Source organism: Idiotropiscis lumnitzeri, chromosome 6 (genome assembly GCF_059441095.1).
Source record: "Idiotropiscis lumnitzeri isolate Australia: NSW breed Sydney's pygmy pipehorse chromosome 6, RoL_Ilum_1.0, whole genome shotgun sequence".
Classification (NCBI taxonomy): domain Eukaryota; kingdom Metazoa; phylum Chordata; class Actinopteri; order Syngnathiformes; family Syngnathidae; genus Idiotropiscis; species Idiotropiscis lumnitzeri.
The window spans coordinates 14656657-14681500 of NC_142396.1; the positions used below are offsets into that span (position 1 = coordinate 14656657).

Below are 24844 nucleotides of genomic sequence, written 5' to 3' on the forward strand. Positions count from 1 at the left end.
GCGCTTTTTTTTTTTTTTTTAGAGAGAGAAAGAGAGACTGGGTTTGTGTGTTAGTTTTCCAGTGAAGTGGTTGAAGATCGCGGAGAAGTTAAAACCCACATACAGTACAAGAGACAATGCGATTCGGGGAAGCTTTTGTCTGCTTTAATACAAAGATGAAGCGGTTGCCTCAAGAAATACAAGACAGATCTGCACTGTTTTCTCCACAAATTTTCCTATGAAATTCTGCTGTCCAAACAGCTTCAACTCGGACGTTTCTATTTTTGCTTTTTACTGAAAACTAGATTTGCTTGGTTTTGTTACCATGTTGGTTTTGTTGTTTAGACTGACAATCTCAAAATGCTTTGCATGACATTCTAATTTATTTTGATGCCCAAAGTGCTGTTTTCCAGGCTCCAGCAAATATCCTGTTCCTTCCACATTTTTCATCCATGCTTACCTCAAAAACGAGGTACAAGGCAGGGCAAGATTTGTTCCAAAATAGATGTCATATATATACTGTATACACATATATTGCAATCATATATATATACACATTCAAAATTACATATACTAATTAATGTGATGTAAAGAAAATGTACACAATTCTTAGAAAATTGTAACAAAGACAGTAAAGTGTTTTGTTTGCTCTAAAGCAACTTTTTGCCGGTGTTTACCCTCTAAGAGGCATGTGTCCATATTGGTGGACACCAAGTGGTCCACGCTAAACAAGCTCGAGGTACGGAGAAAGACATCAGGAGGAACACGAAATGTGGAAATAGTTGGGAGATGAACGAAAAGGAAGAAAGGGTGAAAATTTGCAAATACCTGAACCAAGTGGAAAATAAAAGCAAAACAAATGCAGGGAGTGTTGACATAATAAAAAGCACAAACAAATGTTGTGTTCTTTTATTACTAAATATAGTGCAACAATAAACATTGCATTTCTTTCACCCTTTCACTTGAGTCTGAACATTTTAACTTTGCCTCCCCCTCACTTTTTCTGGTCTTACAAACAAGGGTCAGTCCTCCTTCCTGGGAGAATTCAGGCTTCAGACTCAGACGTAAACATAACACAGACCCTGCTCAAAACAAGACAGAAAAAAAAACAGGGGGGAAACAAATAGAATAAAAACGAAAGTGTTGGTGTTCTGGGCAGCATGAAATTTTGGAAAAGGGAAGGCAGTTCTGATGTCAGATACGCCTCCCCCTGCAGTCAAACAGACAAATCCTCGAGGAATAAAAACCAGGCTGTGAGAACCACAGCGCCCTCCCTGGACGACAGCATTATGTGCAGGAACAGCTGCCATGTGGACAGGTCGGCCTTAGAAGGCCTGCTGGGCTGGGTTGTAGTTGAATGTTGTTGGCACGTGAGGCCTCTCTTCCAGCTTGTCATACTCCAGATGGAATTCCTGAAATTTGCAGGCAATTTCGGACACCAAAAATGAGTATCTACTTTTGAGAGACTGATTTGAACTCAGCGGTAGAATATTTACCTTGGCCACTTTTCTCCAGTTAAGACAATCAAAAAAGTAGTAGGTGCCCCTCTCGTAGGCGTTGGTCTTCAGTGTCGGCTCCATGCCAGGAGCTCTTGTGATCCAAAGTCGCTCCTCTTTGTGGTACCGCCAGTCCCGGTTAAAGCTAGGCAGAAGAGTTACACAAACAGGATGATTTCAAACTCTAGTCAGCACAAGACCAATGCTGAATAATTCATTGTTAACGACTCACAGTTCGACTGCGGCCAGAAGCTGTAGCAAGTCTCCACCATTCATGTAGTACAAGTAGAACAACAAGTCTTCGCCGTATCGAGACAGTTTAATAGCAGCCAGCTGAAGAAAAGATTGCAGGAGCACAAAAACATGAGCGCAGGACCAAAATGTAAAACCGGAACACATCTTGAAAATTGCAGCGAAATACAGTGGAACCTCTTAATTAGGAATTTGATCAAATACGACACTTAAGTCGCATAAATGTCACATATGTCCGTGCGCAAGAATTTGGCTCGTGGAGGCATCTCGTGTGCTTTGTTTGTTCTAGAATATTTTTTGTGATGTCACTACAAAACGGTGTTGGCAAAAAGGAAAGTGCGACAGGAAAGAAGTAGGAACGTCTCTGTCCTGATTGCTCAGTAGAATAACTAACTAATTGTATATTTAAAAAATAATTATACAAAATTTGAAAATTATATTTCTTATACACTGTGACTAAATTAGCTGTGTTTTTTGCCCTACCGTGCACGCACTCATTTCCTTTTTACACACAATAATCGTTGCATGTTCATGTCACGTCATGTTTGTTCATCACCCAAGTAACAGGTGAGTGCTCCATTTTTTAATCTTTTAATAGCTGTTAACTTGTATGACAGTCAAGAATGGAGAAATGGTACTTAAAACACTGCCTTGAGGTTTTATGATGTCAACAGTTTTAACCAGGAAGAAATGCATATGATATTGATCAATTTTCTCGGGGTAAATTGTATTAAAATGAAGAGAGAAAGAAAACATGGATCGGCAACTCAAAAACAGATTGTAATCAATCACAGAGGTTCCACTGTACTTTATTTACCTTGTCCCTTATGTGGATATTGGTTAAGTACTCCGATGGAACATGGAAGTCTAACGAAATAACAAAAAGGTCGAATAAGTATTATAACAGAAGCCACTTGTATTCAGTTTGCTGTCTTACCAATATCTTGAGGTCGACAGGGTGCTGAGGCCCAGGGGGATGCAAACTTGGGGTAAAGGTTTCTGTCACAAGAGGAAGCAGTCAGTCACATTTTAGGGATGCGGTCCATGTTAATAGTATTGTTTGTGGAAGCGTTTGCAATCGTACTCTGGTGAATTCAAATTGAGACCCAGGGTTGTGAGGTCGCTTCCCAGTGCCAGGTGCACCATCCCAGGATCCGTTTCTGCTGCCCGGATGAACGTCAAAAGGCCAATCATACCAAATTGGTCCGTCACCATGCCTGAGGGAATGTTCGTCACCCGGCCTACGGCCACAAGACAGGACAAGGGTTTAGTGCAAACTTCTTATCGGCAAGTAGGCTACTTCATTTTTAACCTCTTACGCAGTGCGCTTGTCTACCCTAAATGTATTTCTCCATAGAATTGCGGTAAAACAATGAGAGCGCTCACCGTCGGGCAACACCTGGATCCCTTTCTTCTGGTTGTTGTTCTGCGCCGAGGCCGTCTTGTCCCCGGGGAACTTGGGCCCATCTGTGTTGGATGTGCTCTTGCTTGTTGAGTTCAAGTTCTAAAAGAATCACAAGCACATATAAAAATTTGTATAAAATCACAAAAGGATGGCCTTGTATGTTTGGGTTTGATGCACTTACAGTTTTATTGTCATCACTGGTCAACGACGGATCCTTGTAATTTGGGCCGGGCAACGCAGGGAAGTCCTCATTATGGATTGAGAAATCCTGTGTCTGTTCTGTTGATGGTTTGGTCACCATGCCAACTTGTTAGTCAACAACAAAACAATGAGACACTATTAGACAAAAACGCCATAGTCATAAAACCAGTATTATTTGATACCCATGTTTTCTCAAACTTCATTATGACAAGTTATTCATGTGCTGATTAATTAGTGTTTAAAAAAAAAACATTTTCGGCACTCGACAGGCCTACCATAGGGAGCTCTTCCAGCCAGTGGGTTAAGCACTGGTGTTGGATTGCCGGCCCCCTCTCGCCGACTCCTGTCCGCTAATGCAGGGAAATCTGACAGATCCAGCCCTGCAAGGTTTTCACTCCCATCTGCAGCAAGTGGAAAAAATACAGTTGCATCTCAATTCAGAATATCATGCAAAAATTCATCCATTTCAGTAGATCAATTTAACAAGTAAAGATTGAGAAATATTAATACAGATTTGTCAAGCACTGAATTCCTAATTTCTACATTGAAAATCTAAAATTGTAAACGATAATAATCCAAATGTTTCAAAACTAAAATTATGAAAAAGGTTCACTCTGTGTGTAGTGTTGAAGTCCTAAAATAAAGAAAAGTTTTCTATGACATACTAGTTCATTGAGATGGACCAAAGGTGTTGAAGGGTTAAAAAAAATAGCCTTTGGTATAACACACTGACCTGTGCCATTGAAGATATTGCTTGATAATGAGTTGTTCATTCCAAAAGCCTGGTTGCGGTTCATTCCAAATCCAGACATGCTGCATAGATGTGGAAAAACAAGTCAAATTACAAATTAGACATACTTAAAAATGATTTATCACACAGAAAATGTGGAAGAGTTGACTGGTCGGTAGGAAAGAGGCGTACTATACACAAGACCGTGTAGGTGTGTTTGTCAAATTACAGCCTCATACCTGTTTACTGTGAAGGCCTGGCGTGCTGGTTGCTGTTTGGGCATACAGATGATACTAGGAGAGCTGCGATTGGGGCTGCCGAGGCCTGAGCTGCTCATACTATTGGTCCTGCCGCTCATGCCGAGGCCTTGGCCGACCTGAGAGTGGTTCAGCATGTTCCTCGTGTTCATTGGTAAAGACCCCCTGTTGAAAGAAACGGGGGAAACTTTATTAGTTTATATTATTTCACTAATCACATCAGGTCAATGTTAAATTTCAAGCGATTTGAAGTGTCATGAGCCTGGCACCTGCTCGGTGATGGAGGAGTATGGAGGGACATGGTGGGGACACCTGTTGTGGGGGTGATGTGACTTTGTAGCTGGGTGCTTTGTGTTAGATTTCGGTTTAACTGAGGCGTACTGTTCCCAATGCCTCTGACCGAAAAGCCGAGTGCACCTGCAGAGGAAAAAATAATAATGTTAAATAGAAAATACAGCCAGGTGGTCCAATTAAGAGTCAATATATCCTAAATGTTTTCAAACTAACACTTTCAATACCTGTCTGATGATCAAGTTTGTGTTAAAATATACATACGAGATGTTTCCGTACTCACTTTGTGGACCATACAAACTTGCACCAAGCTGTGACAGCTGCCCCGAGGATGAGGACGGCGAAGGTGACGACAGCATCTGGGGAGAAACACAGCGTAAGGACAATACACTTTCGATAGACACGTGACAACTTCAGGAATTAAAAGGCCTCACGTCTTTGTCCGACCGATGTGGGAACATCGACGGTTGGTTGTAGTACATGCTTTCATCAGAAAAGTCGTTGTCCACTACCTCAACGAACTCTGCAAATTTCTTTCTCGAACCAAACATGCCTTTTGTCACCTGCAGGGAGAGTAAAGATGAAGGTATGTGTCACTGGACAAAAGAGGACCACCAACAACAACAACAATCACCACAACAGACCCTTTGACTCATCAGACTTAACACTTTAGCCAATTTTGGAGGACAGGTCAGCTATAGGATTTGAGTGTGAACTCAATCAGGATTGAGTGGAGCCGTTTATTTACTTTGACTTAACCTGAGGATAATAGGTGCAATAGCTTATACACAGTGTAAATAATTGTCGATGTCGACGCTTCATTGTGAAGTTTGTTAGTTTTTCTCCTATTTTTAGTTTTAACCTGGTTTGTGTTTAAGGTGTGCACAACGTACTTTATATGTATTTGTGAGCTACAAAGTCTATCTGTCTAGACGTTAAAAGACACTTTTGCACTGCTCCTTGTATTTAACAAAAATCACCCAAACGCTACCATATAGTGTGAACAGTTCAGTGTTAGCGACGCATTTCCCGCGATGCGCCAATTGCAAATATGATGATTATGTTGCGGGAAAAATACCTAATAAAAGGAAGTGCAGTGGTTTTTGTTAACTTAATGTTGAGCGGTTCATCCTTATATATATTCTGTCATATTTTAAGTACTTGGCTACGATGCTAACATGCTAGTTAGCTAAGGACCTAACTAACTAGCCTGTGTAGCCAGGTAGGCTGCAAGCAAGCGCCGTGCTTGTATATAGCCTTAGCTTAGCTCGCTAATGCGGCTACACGAACCAGCCATTGTGCTAATAACAACATATATCTGTGCGTCTTTTGCGCGTGTTTAGCAAACACACCGCCTCAGTTTCCTAGCGGTCGCAAGAGTAGGTTACATTGCGTATACCTTGAGACAGATGCCCCTTTCTCGGCTCAATTTACGCTCCGTTTGCCAGGCAGAGACAGCGACAATCAGATGAAGCTAACAGCTAAATGAACTGTTCCCCAGCGAAATGGCACAGAAAAACACCGGGGCTAAATTATCTCATTCATTTCAACGAGATGAGCTGCGCGTCGTGTTAAAAAAGGCGATACGCAATTAAAAATAGCCTCACCGCATCAATTTCACTTGACTTCGTTAAATCCAAGATGGCTGTGTTCTCAACCGAAAAGAGGAATAGCCTTTCCCCTTTGACCTTACAACCTGCGACCACTTCCGTACACAATCCCGAACGAGTGTTTCGTTCACACGGGATGATGCTCTGCTCACCACCAAGCAAACGTACCAAACATTTACTTTGAACAATGAGAATTCTCTCAAAGTAACGCCACACCCACTCTGGCAGGAGATGCTTTTGCATTGTGCACACAGTAGCTCGTCTGCGCCTGCTCTGTTTTCCTTCGGTGTTCACTCTAAAATTACAATTTTTAATCAGTTCCGGTCTCTTTGCAATTTAACATTACAAGAGCAAAGGTTTGTGGAAATTATTATAAGCGAATGAGTCAAGGCAGCACTGTGGTCAAGTGGTTAGCACTTTCACCTCACAGTTCTGACAGTTCGGGTTTGAATCTCAACAGCGATTGTTTGTTCCATTTACATATTCTACTCTTCTCCCTTATGTGCCATTTTTTCCCCAGCCACTCCAGTCCTACATTCCAAAAACATGCATGTTATGTTCATAGGAGACACTGACTTGTCCTGTGTGATGTGTGAATGGTTATTTGGCCTTTTGTGCCCTGCAACTCTGCTCCAGCACACCCGTGACCTTAATGAAGACACATAGTCTCGAAAGCGGATGGATGAGGATTAGTTTTTTTTTATTTGTTTGGTCAGTTGGTTGCTTTGTCGTCCACCCTTTTATCTCTGTCTGTCTCCATAAATGACATGTGCTATGCACGAATGGATAGACGTGACAGTGGATGTCTTCCATACTTACTTTCGCTGTGTCTGCTCATATCCAATGATATTTTAACAAACCATAATACAAACTGTGCCTTAGGGAGTACCCAATTTTAATATTTAACATGACCTATTGCATCAACAAGACATCTGAAATACACATATGATTCACAAAATGCTACAGAATAAGGTGGTTGGGTGTACCGACACTGTCACTAAGCAGGAATGGAACTCAGAGTGCCCGACGGGAAAACAAGCGAGTGAACCACAACACCGTCAGCCAGTCCCATGACAAATATTGTAGATTTAAATGGCTCCAGAGGGAATTCTTAATGCTGCATTTAAAGTGCTCCATCGCATTGGTGGCCCAAAGTTACTTTTCCAGGCTGGCCATAAACTAAGGTAAGCTGTCCAAGACAATTTAATGACATCCAATACTGAGGTAACCCCAAATAAAGATGTACTTTGACAAATAAAAATGTTGTGCATATTCGCTTAAAGATAATTTGTTTCGTTATCAAATACAGGATTGTGGCCTGTGGCTCTTAGACTCTGCAGATGGAACCCTGACTAATCTGATACTTGTAAAACAATCCTCAACACACCTTGTCAAACTTGTCTCAACATACTGTAATATTTCTGTCTTTGACCATGGAAATAATGTCATAAATGACACCTCATTGGCCGGAAAGTTTCAGTGGAAAACAACTGCATTTTCAACAATGACCAATATTCCACATGTGCTAATTTGCTGTCGTATCGCCACAGTCTATAATAGGACCAAGAGGGAAGGGGACGTGCTAAAAAAAAAAATCTGCCAGTGAACACAGACCAGTGCCTCTTCTGATAAGGAACACGACATTCCAACCAGTTGCATCCAGTTAAAAGAAAAAACATCTCTCGTGAAGCTATGCAAGATAATGAACGCTTGTGTAACTCTTGCTAAAAAGCTTCTCTGAAATCCAAATAGAAATTAAGTAAATGTTTGTGAATGACTTCTGATTGACCCAGAAGAAGGCAAATACACGGACAGGTGATGTGGAATACAGATCGAAAGAACCAACCACTCTCAACTAAACGTCAGTATTAGGAACATGTCAGGAACATGTCGTTTTCTCACCTAAGAAACAATGCAGTTTATTGAAATGTTGTATCTATCGTGACATGATTTTATACAGTTTTGTAATTATTTTTATGTGCTTCTGTCACAAAATGTTAATCTTTTCAAGTACCCAAACAATCAAGTCTTTGTCACTCCATCTTTTCTCCATATGTTGAATTGTGTCCAGCCTTATCCAAATTGTTTCTCTATGAAAATACATCCCATGCATATCCATGACATGCTGTGCCCCTCCCTGTCTTTCCCTTTGTCCCACCTCTGTCATCTCAGGGCAGAAGAGGGGGGAGTCATTTGGCACAAATGGGATGGGGAGGAGAGAGCTGTCAGTGGTTGCCTTGAAAGTCGGGGCAAAGCTCAGAGGCACTGAGTTACGCACAAGGAAACATTCACTCGGGGAATCCAATGTCTTTTCACCCGATTCTAGTCGCTAACCACGTCGCTAACTGTTGGCGATAAAGATAGCCATGGATCAGCTTTATTGGAAAGTAGGTAATTTTATTTTAATGGATTTTATTTCTGATCATTGCATTTTGTGTCTTACTCATCTGTGTATTCTTTAATAATATGAAACCATCTGATTGTCGCTTCATAGAACTACCAATTATTACGTAGACCATTTGGAATTTAACAACTGCTGTTTTCTACGTATTTTCATGCACTCTGGAGGATCTTAAATGGATCGAGCTGAAAAATACGTAAAGATGGCAACTGCTTAGCAAAGATTCCTGTGAAGGACCAACAGGGGGGAGCAAAATGGGAAACGCCATGCGAGGTGTCATCGCGTTCATTCCATCAGAACGCTGTCAACGCTTCCTAGTGGGGGACCTGAAGGAGATGCCACTCGATCGGACTCTGGACCTGAGTAGCCGTCAGTTGCGGCAGTTACCTGTTGCTGCCTGCGTGTTTGATGAGCTGGTGAAACTCTATCTGAGCGACAACAACCTCAGCAGCTTGCCCGATGAGCTGCACCACCTGAGGAAGCTTCAGCTCCTGGCGCTTGACTTTAACTGCTTTGAAGAGCTACCCGCAGCTGTCTGCAGACTACCTCAGCTTTGTATCCTTTACTTGGGGAACAACAAACTCTTCCACCTCCCCAACGAACTCCAGGAACTAAAGGAACTTAACACCTTGTGGCTGGAGACAAATTGCTTTACAGTCTTCCCAGACGTGGTTTGTGAGCTTCCCAATCTCAAGACGCTGCATCTTGGCTATAACCAAATACGCTGCTTACCCTATGAACTTAACAGGCTGGAAGAGCTGAGAAGTATCTGGCTAGCTGGGAACGAGTTGACGGAGTTCCCGGCAGTGTTGTTGGAAATGCACTTCCTCGCTGTCATTGATGTGGATCGAAACAAAATCCAACGCTTCCCCGCCCTCTCACACTTGCAGGGGCTGAAACTGGTCATCTATGACCACAATCCATGTGTTAATGCCCCAATGGTGGCTGAAGGAGTCAGAAGGGTCGGGCGTTGGGCGGACTGCTCCGATGATGAGGAGGATGATGAGGTTTCGAAAGTCAAGGTCACAGAGATGGAGGAAGAGGAGGAGCTCAACATTTAAGGTCAAGCAACAAGTTGACATTCAGCTGTGGCGAGGCCTGAGAGGGCAGGACGTCACTCAAGTGGATCACTTGAAGTGCCTTCATACCTTTGATAGTTAAGCCATATATGGGAAAGCAACATAGAACATGTCGGTCGTAGAGGGAAAAGGCTTCATAAATCAAAATATGATTGTTGCAGGTAGACCAACCATATTTAGTCACTACCGTATGTGATGAGTCCAAATTAATATCAAACACCTCACTGACATCATTAGGGAATCAGCAAAGAAAGTTATCATTTAAAATAATAAAAGAAAACGGTATTATGCACCTACAGTATATATTGATATGTAGTTATTAATACAAATTTTGAAGGAAAGTTTACTATAATACACAGAGCTGGGCACTTTTTTTGCTGGTCAGTCCCATGCCCTTCGGCCGTGAACTCTGTACCGTTCCGGCCTTGACCCTGCGGCCTTATTCGTAAAAATTGACCCTGTTCCGTGCATGACATCACCGAAGGAAAGATGCTAACGGCAGAGTTTTACTTAAAAATCATTACCTTATTAAGGGCTTATTATGGTCTCATTCGTCTACTTCTTCTCAGTCGTCATCTTCTTCATCTCATTCTTCTTCTTTCTTCTTCCCAATGCAAGTAAGTACACAGTGTTGGTGTTATACGGATTGTGGTATTGCCCCCCTCTTGTAATGGTATCCCTCAGAAGCAGGTGGGAGGCGTGGGTTACATGATGTCAGAATAAGGAAATACAGGCACGCTTGAACACATACTGCTGCATCACGGCTCTTCATATACAAACAGATTCGTGGGCTGGACTAAAATCAACCTCTGGCCATGGTTAATCGAACCCTTTTTCAACATCTGTCACCCACCTGCCCCAAAAATTGGCGTCTGAAGGGCCGGACTGTTCCACCCCCCGTGACGGTCTGCCCAGCTCTGAAAATTCATTTCAGTCTTGAAACTATATGGGCGTATATTGGTAAGTATTGAGCGTTTCTTAAGTGTTTTGTTTTATGATTTTTCTATGGGGGGAGACAACCCACGATAAGTAACTGATTTGAGTTATATTTGATTGAGGGAAACTGTATGAGGAAAGAATACACTTTTTTTTTTACCTGATTAACTACATTGTACGTACTACAATAAACAATACGATTATACTAACAGATTATACAGTTTGGCTGAAAATTTAACTCTTTTACAGGTTATCTGGGTGCCAGAAGAGTATGTTATAACGGATATCAGTGTGATAAACATATGCAAACCATGTGTACATAGTCAACAGCTATATGTCTGTTTGGCACTGGGGCAAAAAAAAATCCAAATCTTAAATTATGGTTGCAGAGCAGTGATGAGGTAGCTGTGAGGCTAAATACATGGGGATGTAATTCAAGTGGCGGATAGGGAATTCAGTCAATTAGTGCACTCCATATCTGGAACAATGCATAATTCATCTGATAGAAGCTTTGAATGAAGCCTGCTAATGGTTTTTATTGTCACCGCATTACTACTCTATTATAAATGGTTTGCAATGATCTCCTCAGATGTTCTGTAATCAACAAACTTGCAGTGCATTTGGAGAAAAAAAGAAGAGAATAAAATGCTCCCAACATGTATCCAGCCTTTTATTATTTTACCCAATGATCAAACAGGTTTTTCATTTGTCCTTTCACAAATCCTGCTGGCTGCATAGTGTGAAGAGTGGGGGGCTGCTTGGCGCATTGTGTGACAAGCAGTCTTTGTATGTGCTATCGTTACACATTTCACTAGTTTGTGTGTTTTATATTAGCGTAATGCGACCAAGACAATTACCATCTTGACATGCATCAACTGCACTTGTTTTTTTTTCCATCTGCGCATCCCGGACCAAAGTGTCCTGCGGACCGGAACCAGGCCACAGCCCGGTGGTTGAAGACCTTCACTTTAGCGGATAAATTCATTATAGAGACGCTAATAGGAAACTTTTCAGAAGTGCTAAATGTAAGACTGCTGAAAAATTTTATATTTTTATTTCAGTGCAACTTTCGGTGGTACATTCATACAAACTGAGACAGTAAATTAATGCACTATTTTTCTTTACATTTTTATTCAGTGACAGTGCACAAAAAACACCTTTTCATTCATCTTACACTAACAGAATAAACGGAAGTCTGTCAAAATCTTTGGAACCATTGCTCAAACCTGAGCTTCAGTACATAGCGGGTGACCTTTTACCTTCAATACCAACCATGAGCTGAGAAACACTTACATTCAAAACATCTCTTCATAGTGAATACAGATGTAACATCGAGAGACACCAAGAAACATACATAACTTAAAACATCCATCTAAAACATACTTTTTTCCCTGTGAAACAATAAATACCGTTTACAACAATTTTGTTGTGACTGCGCCTTGTAAATCCGACAAGCACTGATAGGAAGAAGCCAGTTTTATAATGGACTGGATTCTTCAACAAAATGTGCCAAAATGGTTAAATGAGCCATTGCGATCAGACAACACTTGTCTTTGAGCAATATGAGAAGAATGATTCATGAAGCTCCTCAGATACTATTTAAAATAAATACTATTTTTCCACAGTAAGTGCATGTATAAAGAGCTTTGTGGAAAAAGTAACATTTCTTGGAGACGTTCCACATTTGTAATTTGACTTTTTTAGAGTTAGCGTGAGTTAAAATACAACATTTTAAGAGGTGTACAGGTTAGATTATAGGAGTAAAGCAACTATATCAAATGGAATGATAGAGTAAACTGTATGCACTCCAAGTACTCTTAACTTCGAGATGACCCTTTAGTCTAAAGGCTTTTAGATGGACCAGATCTCTGTCGGAGTGTCGGCTCACTCTGGTCTATAACCTCAGGCAGTACAGAGTCAGGAGACACATCTGTTTCGGAATTGGGAACATCCAATTCAGTGGCATCGACTTCCACAAAGGGCGCTTTTGATGACTGCGCCACCACTGTGTCATCAGCCTGGTCATCAGATGCATCATTCAAAGATCCAATCACTCGTGGAGAATCCAGCTCTTTTTGTGAATTTTCTTTCTCCATGCGCTTCTTCACCTCCTCTCTTCTCTGCTGCATGCGTGTGCTGTCCCCCATCATCACTTTGATACGTACCTGATCCGGGGGCCAGAGCCCACCCCATATGAATTGCAGGTAACTGAAAAGCACAATCACGCCAAGGAAGGCGAAGTTGGTGGCCACACCGATCACGGCAGATGTCAGGGGGAAGTTGTACAGGACATAACGAATACCGGTGAAATATGCATGGATGCGGAGCTGGGATGAGTAGATCTGCACACGTTTGGATTGGATCTCGATGACTGTACCGACAGTTGGTTGATAACTGTTTGTCTTGTATTCAGAGAAGAGCTCAACTTCTATGAGCTGCTTTTGTTCCGCCATCCCAGTCAAGAGTAGAGGAGAAAAGAAGAAAGTGCTGAGGGTCTGCAAGAGGATTGAGCGGTAATGCAGCATTGTTGAACGTTGAACAGATGACACCATCTTTGCACCTTTGGTGTAGCACGACATCTTGACCATAAACATGCCCACATGTTCATTCACAGGAGACTCTGGCAGCTCCAACTCCAAAGATATTCGATAAGGTTGTCCATAAGCCATCACCTGATCCCTGTCGTTCTTCAAGAGGGAGATGTTGGCCGTTGGGAATGAGCAAAGTTCTGATTCTGACGCATCACAATCAGAGCTGTAGTAGAAGTGCACGGGGGCAGAGAAGCTCACAGTGGGCATGTAGGAATAATAGAAACTACCGTAGAGGAAAATGGATACCCAGAGCAGCAGACCCAGAACACAGAAAAGTACAGCAGCTTGGAATAATGTCCTCCGGGCCTTCAGAAGAGTCACAGCTGCCACATCGTGCAGCCAATGCAGAACCGGTCCCATCGCACCCCCCATCGTGCTTGATCCAATCCCCGTAGCGCTTCCCCTGGTTCTAAATCGGGCAGCGCCTCCTCTCTGAGGCTCTGCTGGCCGCTGCCCTGGTGGTGGGTCTTTATATTCGTACATCAATGGGCGGCACCACTGCGATAACCGTGAATTTTCCAATTTTCACTTCAACATGTCATGACAGTTCATGCAATCGTCAGGATACCTACTTCTGGTATGCGCCGCAAAATCTGTAATCCCACAAATGCAAGCGATAATGGGATTCCAATGATTAACACGCAACATTCCGCCACCCAGTTCGGTAATCTTATTTCACCAGCTAGTGTCTCGCTTCGACGCAGTAGACGACGGAAATATCCGTGTGGTACACCATCAAGTGACCCAAGACCCGGAAATGTTTGGAATACCACTTCCTGTCTTTGTGCCACAAACTGCAACTAGGCGGATTCGATAAACGCAAACTCGCAGTCTCGCAGGCCAAATAATCCACGATGAAGAAAAAGACTCGCTCTTCGGGAGGAGCGGCTGGTCGTAGAACAATTCTTCAACTCTCTCCTTCCGGGCTCCGTGGCGGCAATGCCGGGGAGAGGGAAGAAGGGCTATCAGGATCCGATGGTATTTCTTATCGTCCTTGCTAAATGCTAGCGGCGCGCTTGCTAAATGCTACTTGTTCAGACTCTCAGATGTATCCATTTGAAACGTGAATTGCGTGTATGTTGTGTGATATACTTGATGTTTCCTTTTAACGTCCAGACACAACTACAATAGCTGATCGCCTACATGGCGTGAAAATGTAACTTCACATAAACATATAGCAAAGATTTGAGCAAATAATTCGTTCGTGTATTGTAACGAAATAGCTGTTAGCTTTAATGGGCCACGAGTTTATTAACTTGGTCTGTTTTTTCCCTGACGTGTTTTTTTGTAGCAGAAGAGCAGGAAGGAGAAGGACAGCGATTTGTGAGAGAGAGACTTAACATGAAGCCCCCCGCAGTGAAAGCCACCGGTACGTTTTTACGTTACCATATAATGTGGACCAGGATTCACCAACACTTTTCAAACTGAGACCTACTTCTTAATACCTTCTGTTCCAATTAATTTTGATGGTGTTATTGTTAACAATTAATGACATTCAACTATGTGGAGACACTGATCAAATTGATGATTTTTACACGTCATCAACAATTGAGGATAAGCTATATAGATAGATAAGAAACATGAAAACCAGCTTTTTATTGTATGTATTTTTTATATCCTTTTATATATTACAATTTCAAATGATTCTAGAACATTCTTTTAAAATCACAATTTCACGTCACTGTTGACACTGTTCACACCAGGCCTGTGGGCAATTCATGTTGTTATTGGTGGTTGGTTGGAGTACTGGTGCGTGACCCCTGATATCCACCTTATCCCTATGCCCCATGAGCCTCTGTGTGAATTAGGTCAGCGACTTCTGGCATAGCAAAATTGACATTTTGTTGACATAAAAACTGTTAGTGTGAATCCATTTCCAATGGCAGTTACAGACTTACCAAAGTTTGAAGCGCCAGTTGTTTATAAGTTTAAAACATTTCAATCCCGCTTCCTGTTGATATTGCGGGGTATACGGATGACATAAAAAAAAAAAAAAGGCCAGCGACAAGATGGAGTCACATGTTTAACTACTTTCTGAACTCTGTCTCTTCAGATGCGAGTCAATGAGCAAGCTCAAAAGGGGATGGTCAATAAACCGCTCTCTGAAAAAAACAAAACCCGCTGTAACAAATGTCAAGATTCTTACCAGAAGTGTCTTGCAGGAAGTCGCACACACAATTGTTTCCCCATGCGGGCCCTCAGGAATAAGGTGGATCGTCTTTCCCCAATCAAAGTGTTTTGTTGAACTTGCTGTCTGTGTCTGCCTGTAGAGGGGCTGTCCTTGCTCGGAGCCTATGAAGATAGTGACGAAGAGGATGGTGCAGTCTCTCGATCAACTGCAACTTCTCAGCACAATCACTCTGCTGATATTGACAGCACATTAGCAAATTTCATGGCTGTAAGTATCATTTTATTTGTTGTTAGTTGGTCTATAGACATTAAATCAGATTTTTCACAAAGGCATGATTTCCGATTTATATATTTTCTCCTTTGCTTATTGAACAAGTGAACAACGATGTCATTAAAACAACTCATTGTTTTTTTTTTTTATCCCTTGTGGGATTTTCTGCTTGTTATAGTGCATAATACTCATTGCATACATTTGCCATTGGTATGAAAGTTTCTCAATCTTACAGACACACACACGCTCACATATATGCACTTTTAGTGATTTCACCTCGCCATGAAATTGATTTGAAGTAACTAAATGAAGACGTAAAAAACAAAACATGGTTACATTATTTAAGTGAATAAGAACAGTTGTGGTGGTAATAGTGTTGTTAAAAATGGTCCTTTATGATATTGCTCAACAGGAAATTGATGCTATCACCACTCAGCCAAGTTCAGATGATGCTGCAGGTCAACCTTCCACCCCAGCCGGTGGTGCGCCCAAACCAGATGCTAATACCCAGCAACCAGTTGCCAGTGGGGAACGAAGTCAACATTTGGAATTCAATACCCAGTACTCATTAGCTGGAGGTAAATTTATGTGAGCTACTGTGCTGTAAAATTAAGAGATTAGATTAAGTGGCGGGGCTGGTTTGCACAATGGCCTCACAGTGCAGAGGTTGTGTGATCGATTCCGGCTCCGGCCTTCCTGTGTGGAGTTTGCGTGTTTTCTCCGTGCCTGCGTGGGTTTATGCCGGGTATGCCGGTTTCCTCCCACATTCCAAAACATGCATGTACAGATAGGCGGAATACATGCAGTACATGCAGTACAGTTAAGGGATGGTTGGATGAAGTGGAAATAGGACGAAGATGTTACATTTTGAATGACTAAAAACTGTGATATACGGAAGTACATCCACCTCACATTTTTTATGTTGAGGGTTTGAATCCAGGCTACGTCCTTCCCATTTGGAGTTTGCATGTGTGGATCGATATTGCTTGAGCTGATACCACAAATGCAGATTCCCAAACGTTAAATAACCGTACGGTTAATACTTCTCTAATGTGAGGCACAGGTAAATGTGTATGTGGGGAAAGACTGCAACTGTTAATGTCTTATTTCGCGGAGATGGTCAATCACACCTATGATCAATCACACCTATGATCAATTGGCAAATTAAAGCCATTACGGCCAATCAAAAAATTTGCAGAAAATGCTAAACATCATCCGGTCCAATCTGGCCGATCAGATCTGTTTCGTCTACTTCACATGATGCCCATTCTTCACATCACTTTAAATATCTGTTTCCTTCCAGTGGATGTGGAAATGGGGGACTGGCAGGAGGTCTGGGATGATAACTCTGGCTGCTATTATTACTGGAACACTCAGAACAATGAGGTCTCCTGGGAGCTGCCTCACTATCTAGCTAATCAAGTGCAAAGACTGGCTCACCAAGCCAACTGGTAAGTGACTATCTAAAATATGTCCTAGTCTCTCCTTTACACTCTTCACTTCGGCATGGGCCAACATTTGATTCTGACAGTATGATAACCATGAGTCAAAATATTGCAGTATGACTATTAAAATTATAGCTCTGAAATGTCCGTTTTTTTTTTTTTTTAAATACTTAGGTCAATAAAAACTGCTTTCCCCCCCATTGAACACACTGTTTTTTAACAAAATATTTGGTATCTTAAGGAATTTGTACCACATTAAGTTTAAATAAATAAATGTGAACATTCTTTTTCAGTTTTAATTTGTATTAGTAAGTCACAGTGTCCCGTCACCGGTGAGCTATTTCTAGAACAGATGCATGGAGCTATCTAGTACCTGTTGGCACAATGTTTTTTATTGGTTTTGTTTTAGGACGATGCACATTAATCAACAGAGCAACATTGTTAATATGCTGGAATTTGCAGTGTCCAAAATTCTTTCGTGTCTTCCTCTTTCCCTCCTCTATGGATAACTGCTCAGCCGAGCAGGGGGAAAAAGCAGCTTTCCTTTCAGAAAACCACTAACAGGTGGCTTTAGTCAACTCAGTATGCAGCCAATCATATTCTGCCCTATCCATAAGTCCCCTCAAAAAAGAAAAGGAGCTCATTGCGGTGACACAGTTTTGGTAGTTATTGAAATATGGACTTTTTAAAAATACATTAAACCTGTAATCGGCCCATGCCCATTATTTTGACATCACATTCAGATATTGAAATGTCATGCCTTCAACTTTGTAGTTTAAGTGCCAATGGCAATGGTACATCAAGTGCAGACCATTACCCTGGTGAAACCACACCTGCTGCCGCTCCAACATCTTCTAAAGAAACTAAAGTCAAGGCAAGTTTAAGTCCACATGGTACTCTTGAGAAACTTATTAGTTGTTTTTGACACCATTGGGTTTTATCTCATAGGAGGTAATGGAGAGTGTGGTGGGCCTTACTAGCAAAGAAGAGGAACGCTGCGGAGTGGCTGCATCTCTGCTTGGTCCCTTGATCCCTACCGAAGTGAAAGATGCTGAAGAGAAATGGCGAAAAAGACTCCTGAAAGGTTTGGATGAAAATGAGACCAGTGTGGACTCAGATGGAGAGGTTGTTCGCCCTGTGGGATCCCCCTCTACCCCTTCGCGTGACTCAGACGCTATCCAAACTGTGGAGAAAGATCCTGAGGCAAAGAAGCTGTCAGAGGAGAACTCAGATACTGAAGCGGGACCAGAAGAAGACACAATGGAATTAGAACTGGCTTTAGAGAGGAAGAAGGTTGGTGGTGGTTTTGTTTGACACGTGCTGCCCTTGCACTCATTATCACAGTTTAAACTGGATCTTTGTTTATTAGGCCGAGCTTCAGGCTCTAGAAGATGGCGATGGAAGTGTGGGAGGCTCCAGTCCTTGTTCTGAGACAAGCCAAGATGCTTCTGGATCTCGTGCCACACTCAAGAAAAAGCGATGGAAAACTGTCTTCCTCAGTGCTCCCAGTCCTGATTCCAACAGTCATAACTCAGAGCCTCAGGAAAACACGCAGTCACGTGAGTTATAAATGTCCGACAGAAGGAAATAAGTGTGTGAAATGCCATTAACTTAGTGTCATTTCCAATAGCATATGCAAAAGTTCCGGAGAATGTTTTAGCAGAAGAAGACGGGGAAACTGATAACTCTGAGCAGAAACCAGAAGCTCCACCAAAAGAAGAAATAGAAACACCTGAGCTCAGGGTAAGATGGTGCTATAATCATACTCTCATCTAACACGTGGAATGTGCTTAGCCAAGATTGGTAATGTTGAATGACTTATAGTTTCAGATTGGACAACTGGCGAACACCTTAACAAGCAAGATGGAGTTCCTGGGCATACACAAGAAGGCCGTCTCCAATTTTCAGCTGCTTCTGCTGCAAACTGAGGTAAGAAATTTGCGATTCTGTTCCCAGGCAGAATTGTCCCAATTTCCTCTAGGAGCGATTTCATTATATAAAATATTCATTGCATAATTCTTTAATGTCTTTTTGCACCTATCCATTTGCACGTACTTTAATATTTAAAACTCTCATTATAATTAATCAGAAAGTGTCATTCCTGAACTAATTGCTTGTCGTTATGTTCCTAAATTTGCTCATCAGCTTTCTATTAATCCCCCTCCTATTCCCCTTTTCTCAGACACGGATAGCTGACTGGAGGGAGGGTGCTCTGAATGGGGTCTATCTTCGCCGCAAGCTACAGGAAGCCGCCGAACACATAAAACATTATGAACTTAACGCCACCCCTAAAGGCTGGTCCTGCCACTGGGACAGGTACGCACTGCTTACCTTTCACATCTCTACACCCCTTCGCCCCCCCCTACAAAAAAGTGCAGTGTGACTACGCGCGCCACAATCCTGTGGTTGCGGACTTTGTATCATGACATCATGGCAAGCTTAACCAGTACGTGCGGATTGGTGCACAAGCCAGAACCAGACTCTGCAGGTTTCAATGACACAGTGCTAGCATTGTGCCTTTCTTGTACTGATTAAGGGAGCATCCACTCAGGGCCAGCCTGCTGCTGCTACTATAATCATTCCTGCCACAGAAAGGAATGCATGTCTTGATGAGAGACTCCTAAGCTCTCTGTTGTGAGGGCCTTTGTAAGACTGAATTTCAGTCAGTGGAGAATTTGGGTGGGGAAATAGTCGGGTTGGTTGCCTGGGGAGAGCTTTGCACTTTTCAGGACTACAGCTCCCAGAATGCAATGCAGAAAGAGTGATGCCCTGGAAGCCACGAGTGTCGCGCATCCAATTAAAGGTGAAGATGGAGCAATGACAGGAATCCAGCAGGTCAGACCAACTCTATTTCATGTCTTTCTGTTTATTATTTTTCATGACCGAGACAAATCATTGTGTGACTGTAAATGATGTTTAATAGTGATTTCTTGTTGTTGATGATGGTGCCTTCTTCCTGGCATCTTCCTGTGTCGTGAGGGGACTGATTGTCTTAAACACAATGTTTATGACAACCATGATGTTGGCTGCTCAATACTACGTTTGGGACCCTGAGATGATTTGTTTTGGTTTAACTGTTTTTAAGAGCAAGGTGGGTTATCTATCCACATTCTTAGTCAATTGGACTTCCCTTTCGGATGGTGAAAGCTACCATCCATACCAAGACCCACCATGTCCCCTCCCTTGCCCTCTGTCCCAGGTCATCGTACCGGCCAGCTCGTTGCAAGGCCACTCGTTGAGACTGTTGCCTTCTATCTCTGTTGTCCCACTTTTTAGAGAGCACAGGCGGTATTTTTATGTCAACGACCTGACGAATGCATCACATTGGGAGTTCCCGACAGAGGAGGCAAAGGGGGATGACCTAAAAGCAAACCGGGCGAGCCCGACCTCCAGTCAAGACGATGGCAAAACATCTGCATCCAACGGTGGGACTTCAGGTCAGAACCAGGATGTGCCTGCTTTTTTTTTTTAGGGTTCAAGTAAAATATTAAAATGTTTCTTTAGGTATCTCCTCTGTGAATGATATGGCTTGTTTTCTTTCTTTTGCAGGACCATCTATTTGTGCCCCTGCTGCACCACCAGCATTGCCTCAGTCCAGCACATCTTCATTGTGGTCCCCATCTCAGCCCCCACTTCCTGACAGCCCACCTCCACCACCCGACCGCCCACCACTTCCGCCTCTGCCCCCGGGCTCACCCCCTCCACCTCCTCCGCCCCCAGACAGTGATAGCGAGATCATGGAGGTTGAGATGGAGATGGATGATGACAATGACATGGAGCCTCCAGCCCCTGGAACTGAAGATGATGGCAGTGGGTGGCCCCCATCAGACCTTGCTGCTGTCAAGGTGTGTCCTTGCTTAGTTTGAATATGTGGATTAGTGATGTGTGTCCTTTTTAGCTTTCAATATGTAAGATGTATACTTAGTTTCCCTATTTTGGTGCAGGTCTTGGACTCTTCAGGTCCATTGGGTAAGGGTCTTAAACGGAAAGCTGGTCAGCTGAATAAAGCCATTATTGGAAGTAGTCCCATCCTGTACACACAGCATGTTGCTACTGCAGGTAAACATCAGCATCAATTAGTCACATCACAAATTCCACCTACAGCATAACATTGGTCTGCCTCTGTGTAGCGCCTATCTTAACAGCACCAGTCTACTGGGGTGTGCCAGCCGCCACTGCACCCCTGGTGCCCTGTGAGCCTCCTCTTCCGCCTACTCCTGCTCTGCCCCCGCAACCACCGCTGCCACCTGCCCAGCCAGCCAGTGAATCTACAGCATCTAAAGTGGCACCTGTGGAAAAGCTCAAGAAAACCAAGAAAGATAAGGTTTGTAATAAATTCTGATAGTCTCCTTTGGATTGCTTATTATTACATCGAAACAATTGCCTACATTGCATGTTGTCTTGAGAAGTGAGTAGGATCTATATTTTAAACCAAATTTCAGTGAAGTTGGTATGCTGTAACACAAATAAAAATAGAATACAATGATTTGCAAATAATTTTCAATCTATATTTAATTGAAAAAACTACAAAGACAAGATATTTAATGTTCAAACAGATAAACTGGATTATTTTCAGCAAATAATCATTAACTTTGAATTTCGGCTGCAGCACATTGCAATAAAATTGGGCCTGGCTTATGTTCACAATTGTGTTAGATCACCTATTCTGTTTTATGTTTCATTTGGAAATCCAGATACATTGCGGTGGAAGTGAATTTTATAGGTTGGCACCTCTGGTGAAGCCCCCCCAAACCGGCACCATAACATAGTGAGGGAATGCTGTGTACAGAAAATGCAGGATGCTAATTTGCCTAAAACCAAAAAATTGTATTTACGTCTTTTTTTTCAGAATTATATATTTTTTAGTAAAACAAGTAAAAATGAAAAAAAAAATCAGAGAAAAACTTTTGCTTTTATTTTCACTTTCACAAAGTGTAAATTATCTACCTTGAATAAAATACTTTGATAAACAAATGCAGCATAACAGGCGCAAACTTAGAACATTTTTTTGGGGTAAAAAATTGCAGAAAAAAAGATAAACAGTCCGCACATAGTATTATTTCTTTTAAAGAATTTATTTGAAAATTCTGGTGGAAAATAAGTTTTTGGTCACCTGTAACCAAACTAGATTTAAGGCTCCTTTGAAAAAATCAGATGATTTTTTTCCCTCAATTTATCTCTCATAGTTGAGGTATACCTATGATGGAATTTACAAGCTTCTCTCATATTTTTAAGTAATTTAATAATTTCATAATTATATTATTAAATTACTAAAAAATATGAGAGAAGCAGAACAATTAATTAATGATTTAATAATTTAGGTTTACTTAGGTGAAATGTGGCAAAATGTTCGGGCATCATTTTGGTAATTTTTAAGGTAACCTCATTAACAACCTTTATTTATTTTTGGTACAGTCTCCCAAGAATTAGTTATAAGTAACTGAGATTTGATCACAATTGTGGTTGATGACCATAGCTAGCCAGCTGCCAAGTGGTTTACAAGCGGTTGCACCTGAGGTATTACGGACCTTCCTGAAAGCTATCTAACACTTGGAGTAGTCATGAGCATCCTCTGCAGGTGGTGCCATTCACCGATAACTTCTGAATAATACGTTTGTGCAATAAAATGTAGGTTAACCGTACTCAGCATTTCTGTGTTCACAGTAATGCGTGCTGGCTACTACTCCGCAATGATGTTCTCACATGACATCTCCTGTTGTCCCTATATAATTGCAGAAGGGTAAGACCAAAATGCCGTCCCTTGTGAAGAAGTGGCAAAGTATCCAGAAAGAGCTGGAGGAGGAGGAGAAGAGCAGCTCCAGTGACGAGGACAGAGAGCAGCTCAACAAGAAGAATATAGAAGACTGGAAACAGCAGCAGCTCATGACGTACGTTACAATGCATCTCCTGTTATTGTAAACATCTTTCTTTCTGATTTAATGAATGCAACTGGTATTATTTTCTCCTATGTTTTCTTTTTTTTACTTCCAGAGGAAAGGCTGCGAAGAATGCCAACTTTGAGGCACTTCCTGATAATTGGAGGGATCGACTGAAGAAAAGGAAGATGAACACTACGTAACGTCAAGTTCGAACTTGAAAAACAAAAAAAAATTACTGTGTACATTGTCATGTTATGGTTTCTTCCAAGCTTCATTTTGTTCTGTCGTTTGTGAACGTTTTCCGTATTCAAAATGAACACCTAGATGAATCAAAGGATTTCAATGTCCTTTCCTCAAGTTTTGAGGTATTTCTAAGTGTAAATGTGCCATGACTTCAGTTTATAATAAACGTATAGAATTTATTCAGGTGGCCACAGCAGTATATATGAGAGTCATCTGTTTTAATTAGCGTTTTTACACCAATGTACATAACGTGTATATTAGGATGGGCTGTTTTGCTGGTTTCTGAATGTACATTTTTGTAAATTTATTAAACACTTTTTCCAATGTGTGTGTAAGTTTTTACCGGTTTCTGCCACATAGGATAAAGTCAATCGCCATTAGATAAATTTGCCCACTCTAACAGGATGAAATATTATTGAAATGCAAATTCTCTGTATTCAGTCAAACTATGTGGTTAAGAAACGTTTGACACTACTGCTTCCCCTCTCCAACCCAGAAATGATTACCACCTTGACAATGGCTCTTTTATGGAGGTGTTTTTGTGCATCTGAGACACCATCAAAATGAAGTATGCATTAAATTAATTCATGAGATACCTTGTTTGAAGTTCCTTCCCCCATAATTTTACAACTTCTGAATTATTACTTAGTACATTTTCACAGATTACCAGAGGTTTCTATGAAAGCAGAGTGATTGTGTTCAGTCAGGATAAGACTTTTTTTTCCTTAATAGAAATAACAGCTGCAAATGACTGGTGACCAGTTCAGGGTGTTCCCACCTACTGCCCGAAGAATGCTGCGAAAGTGTTTCTTCGGAAACTTATGGCCATTACTTGAACCGTACGGAACTTTTTCGCGAGTTCGTTCATATCAACTGGTAGTGTGTGTTAATTTTCTGTGATTTAAAATGAGTGCATTTCATCACTTACACAATTGTTAATTGAAATAAAAAACGAATTGCTGTTATTGTATGAATGGGACCCAATCGTTTTGTAGGTTCGAGACTGGCAAGCTAACAAAAAGAGGCGGCAGTGTGGCAGTGTTTGTTTGGCCTATCGGTTGCTGGGCAACAGAGACGCTGGGACTGAAATGCAGTGTTAATCGAGGTAAGCCGTCATGAATCAAAAATGTGATTAAATACTAAGTTAGCAGCCTCATCTAATGGCCAGAAAGGCACACGAGGACGAAGCTATTTATTTAACATAACGAGTGATCCTCAGCTGTTTCCTTTGGTCACATTTGAGTTAATATTGACTTAAAATTAGTTTTACATATCAAAATTTACAGTCAGAGCGTCGAAGTGGCCTGAAAAGGATCCTACCGTCACTTTATGTGTGAGTTTTTGTGCCACTAGTTTATAGTCACCTGCCGCAGTTTTACATCATGTAATAATGTGCAGTTCTGCTGTAGAAAAAAATAATTCCATAATATGCTTATGATTGTGGCAGTGGTGTAGAGTTCTGCTCTCAGTTAAGTATGATGCAGGAGAAATGAATGTCTTCAATTCAAGCAGCACAGGGAATGACATCAGCGCAATCTGATTGGTCGCTTAAGTAATTGCTTTGAAATTTACAAATTATAAATAATGTGACATCATTGCTGCATCATTCCCTGTGTGTCAATCATAATGTATATTGGAAATAAACTAC

At 41.7% G+C, this 24844-nt stretch overlaps 4 protein-coding genes across 6 annotated transcripts; 2 read left to right on the forward strand and 2 right to left on the reverse strand.

Moving 5' to 3' along the window:
• Positions 1-122: 122 nt before the first annotated feature.
• On the reverse strand, positions 123-6414 carry cnot2 (CCR4-NOT transcription complex, subunit 2). Of its 2 annotated transcripts, none has more exons than XM_088298194.1 (15): positions 6219-6414; positions 5046-5174; positions 4895-4970; positions 4590-4737; positions 4303-4485; positions 4067-4146; positions 3609-3734; positions 3314-3438; positions 3114-3231; positions 2812-2968; positions 2665-2726; positions 2545-2594; positions 1708-1808; positions 1476-1620; positions 123-1391 (listed from the first exon to the last, which is right to left on the reverse strand). In XM_088298194.1, exons 2-15 carry the CDS (start codon positions 5160-5162, stop codon positions 1305-1307), a joined length of 1575 nt encoding a protein of 524 aa, XP_088154320.1. In that variant the 5' UTR covers positions 5163-5174; positions 6219-6414; the 3' UTR covers positions 123-1304. The 2 variants fall into 2 exon arrangements, with proteins under 2 accessions (XP_088154320.1, XP_088154321.1); XM_088298195.1 differs by lacking the exon at positions 6219-6414 and adding an exon at positions 6011-6212.
• Positions 6415-8469: 2055 nt separating this feature from the next.
• lrrc10 (leucine rich repeat containing 10) lies at positions 8470-9922 on the forward strand. Its single transcript, XM_088299466.1, has 2 exons — positions 8470-8608; positions 8790-9922. The coding sequence occupies exon 2, from the start codon at positions 8877-8879 to the stop codon at positions 9681-9683; it is 807 nt and encodes a 268-aa protein (XP_088155592.1). The 5' UTR covers positions 8470-8608; positions 8790-8876; the 3' UTR covers positions 9684-9922.
• A 1809-nt stretch (positions 9923-11731) lies between these two features.
• LOC148335369 (seipin-like) lies at positions 11732-13997 on the reverse strand. The gene has a single exon (XM_088298722.1). It carries the CDS (start codon positions 13709-13711, stop codon positions 12479-12481), a length of 1233 nt encoding a protein of 410 aa, XP_088154848.1. The 5' UTR covers positions 13712-13997; the 3' UTR covers positions 11732-12478.
• On the forward strand, positions 13976-23520 carry fnbp4 (formin binding protein 4). 2 transcript variants are annotated; one of them, XM_088298721.1, is made up of 17 exons: positions 13976-14206; positions 14523-14597; positions 15499-15626; positions 16042-16207; positions 16933-17080; positions 17849-17948; positions 18023-18367; positions 18444-18633; positions 18705-18817; positions 18899-19003; positions 19257-19390; positions 20351-20511; positions 20624-20919; positions 21019-21133; positions 21205-21398; positions 22811-22962; positions 23066-23520. In XM_088298721.1, the coding sequence occupies exons 1-17, from the start codon at positions 14083-14085 to the stop codon at positions 23151-23153; spliced, it is 2634 nt and encodes an 877-aa protein (XP_088154847.1). In that variant the 5' UTR covers positions 13976-14082; the 3' UTR covers positions 23154-23520. The 2 variants fall into 2 exon arrangements, with proteins under 2 accessions (XP_088154847.1, XP_088154846.1); XM_088298720.1 differs by having other exon boundaries at positions 13977-14206; positions 14520-14597.
• Positions 23521-24844: the final 1324 nt, after the last annotated feature.

Coding starts and splice junctions, on each gene's coding strand:
- lrrc10 (XM_088299466.1), top strand. CDS start 8,877: ATGGGAAACGCCATGCGAGGTGTCATCGCGTTCATTCCATCAGAACGC.
- LOC148335369 (XM_088298722.1), bottom strand. CDS start 13,711: ATGTACGAATATAAAGACCCACCACCAGGGCAGCGGCCAGCAGAGCCT.
- fnbp4 (XM_088298720.1), top strand. CDS start 14,083: ATGAAGAAAAAGACTCGCTCTTCGGGAGGAGCGGCTGGTCGTAGAACA. Junction 18,368..18,443: donor TGGCTTTAGAGAGGAAGAAG/GTTGGTGGTGGT, acceptor TTTGTTTATTAG/GCCGAGCTTCAGGCTCTAGA. Junction 19,391..20,350: donor TGGTCCTGCCACTGGGACAG/GTACGCACTGCT, acceptor CCCACTTTTTAG/AGAGCACAGGCGGTATTTTT.
- cnot2 (XM_088298194.1), bottom strand. CDS start 5,162: ATGTTTGGTTCGAGAAAGAAATTTGCAGAGTTCGTTGAGGTAGTGGAC. Junction 4,738..4,894: donor AAGTTTGTATGGTCCACAAA/GTGAGTACGGAA, acceptor TTTCCTCTGCAG/GTGCACTCGGCTTTTCGGTC. Junction 2,969..3,113: donor GATCCAGGTGTTGCCCGACG/GTGAGCGCTCTC, acceptor TTGTGGCCGTAG/GCCGGGTGACGAACATTCCC.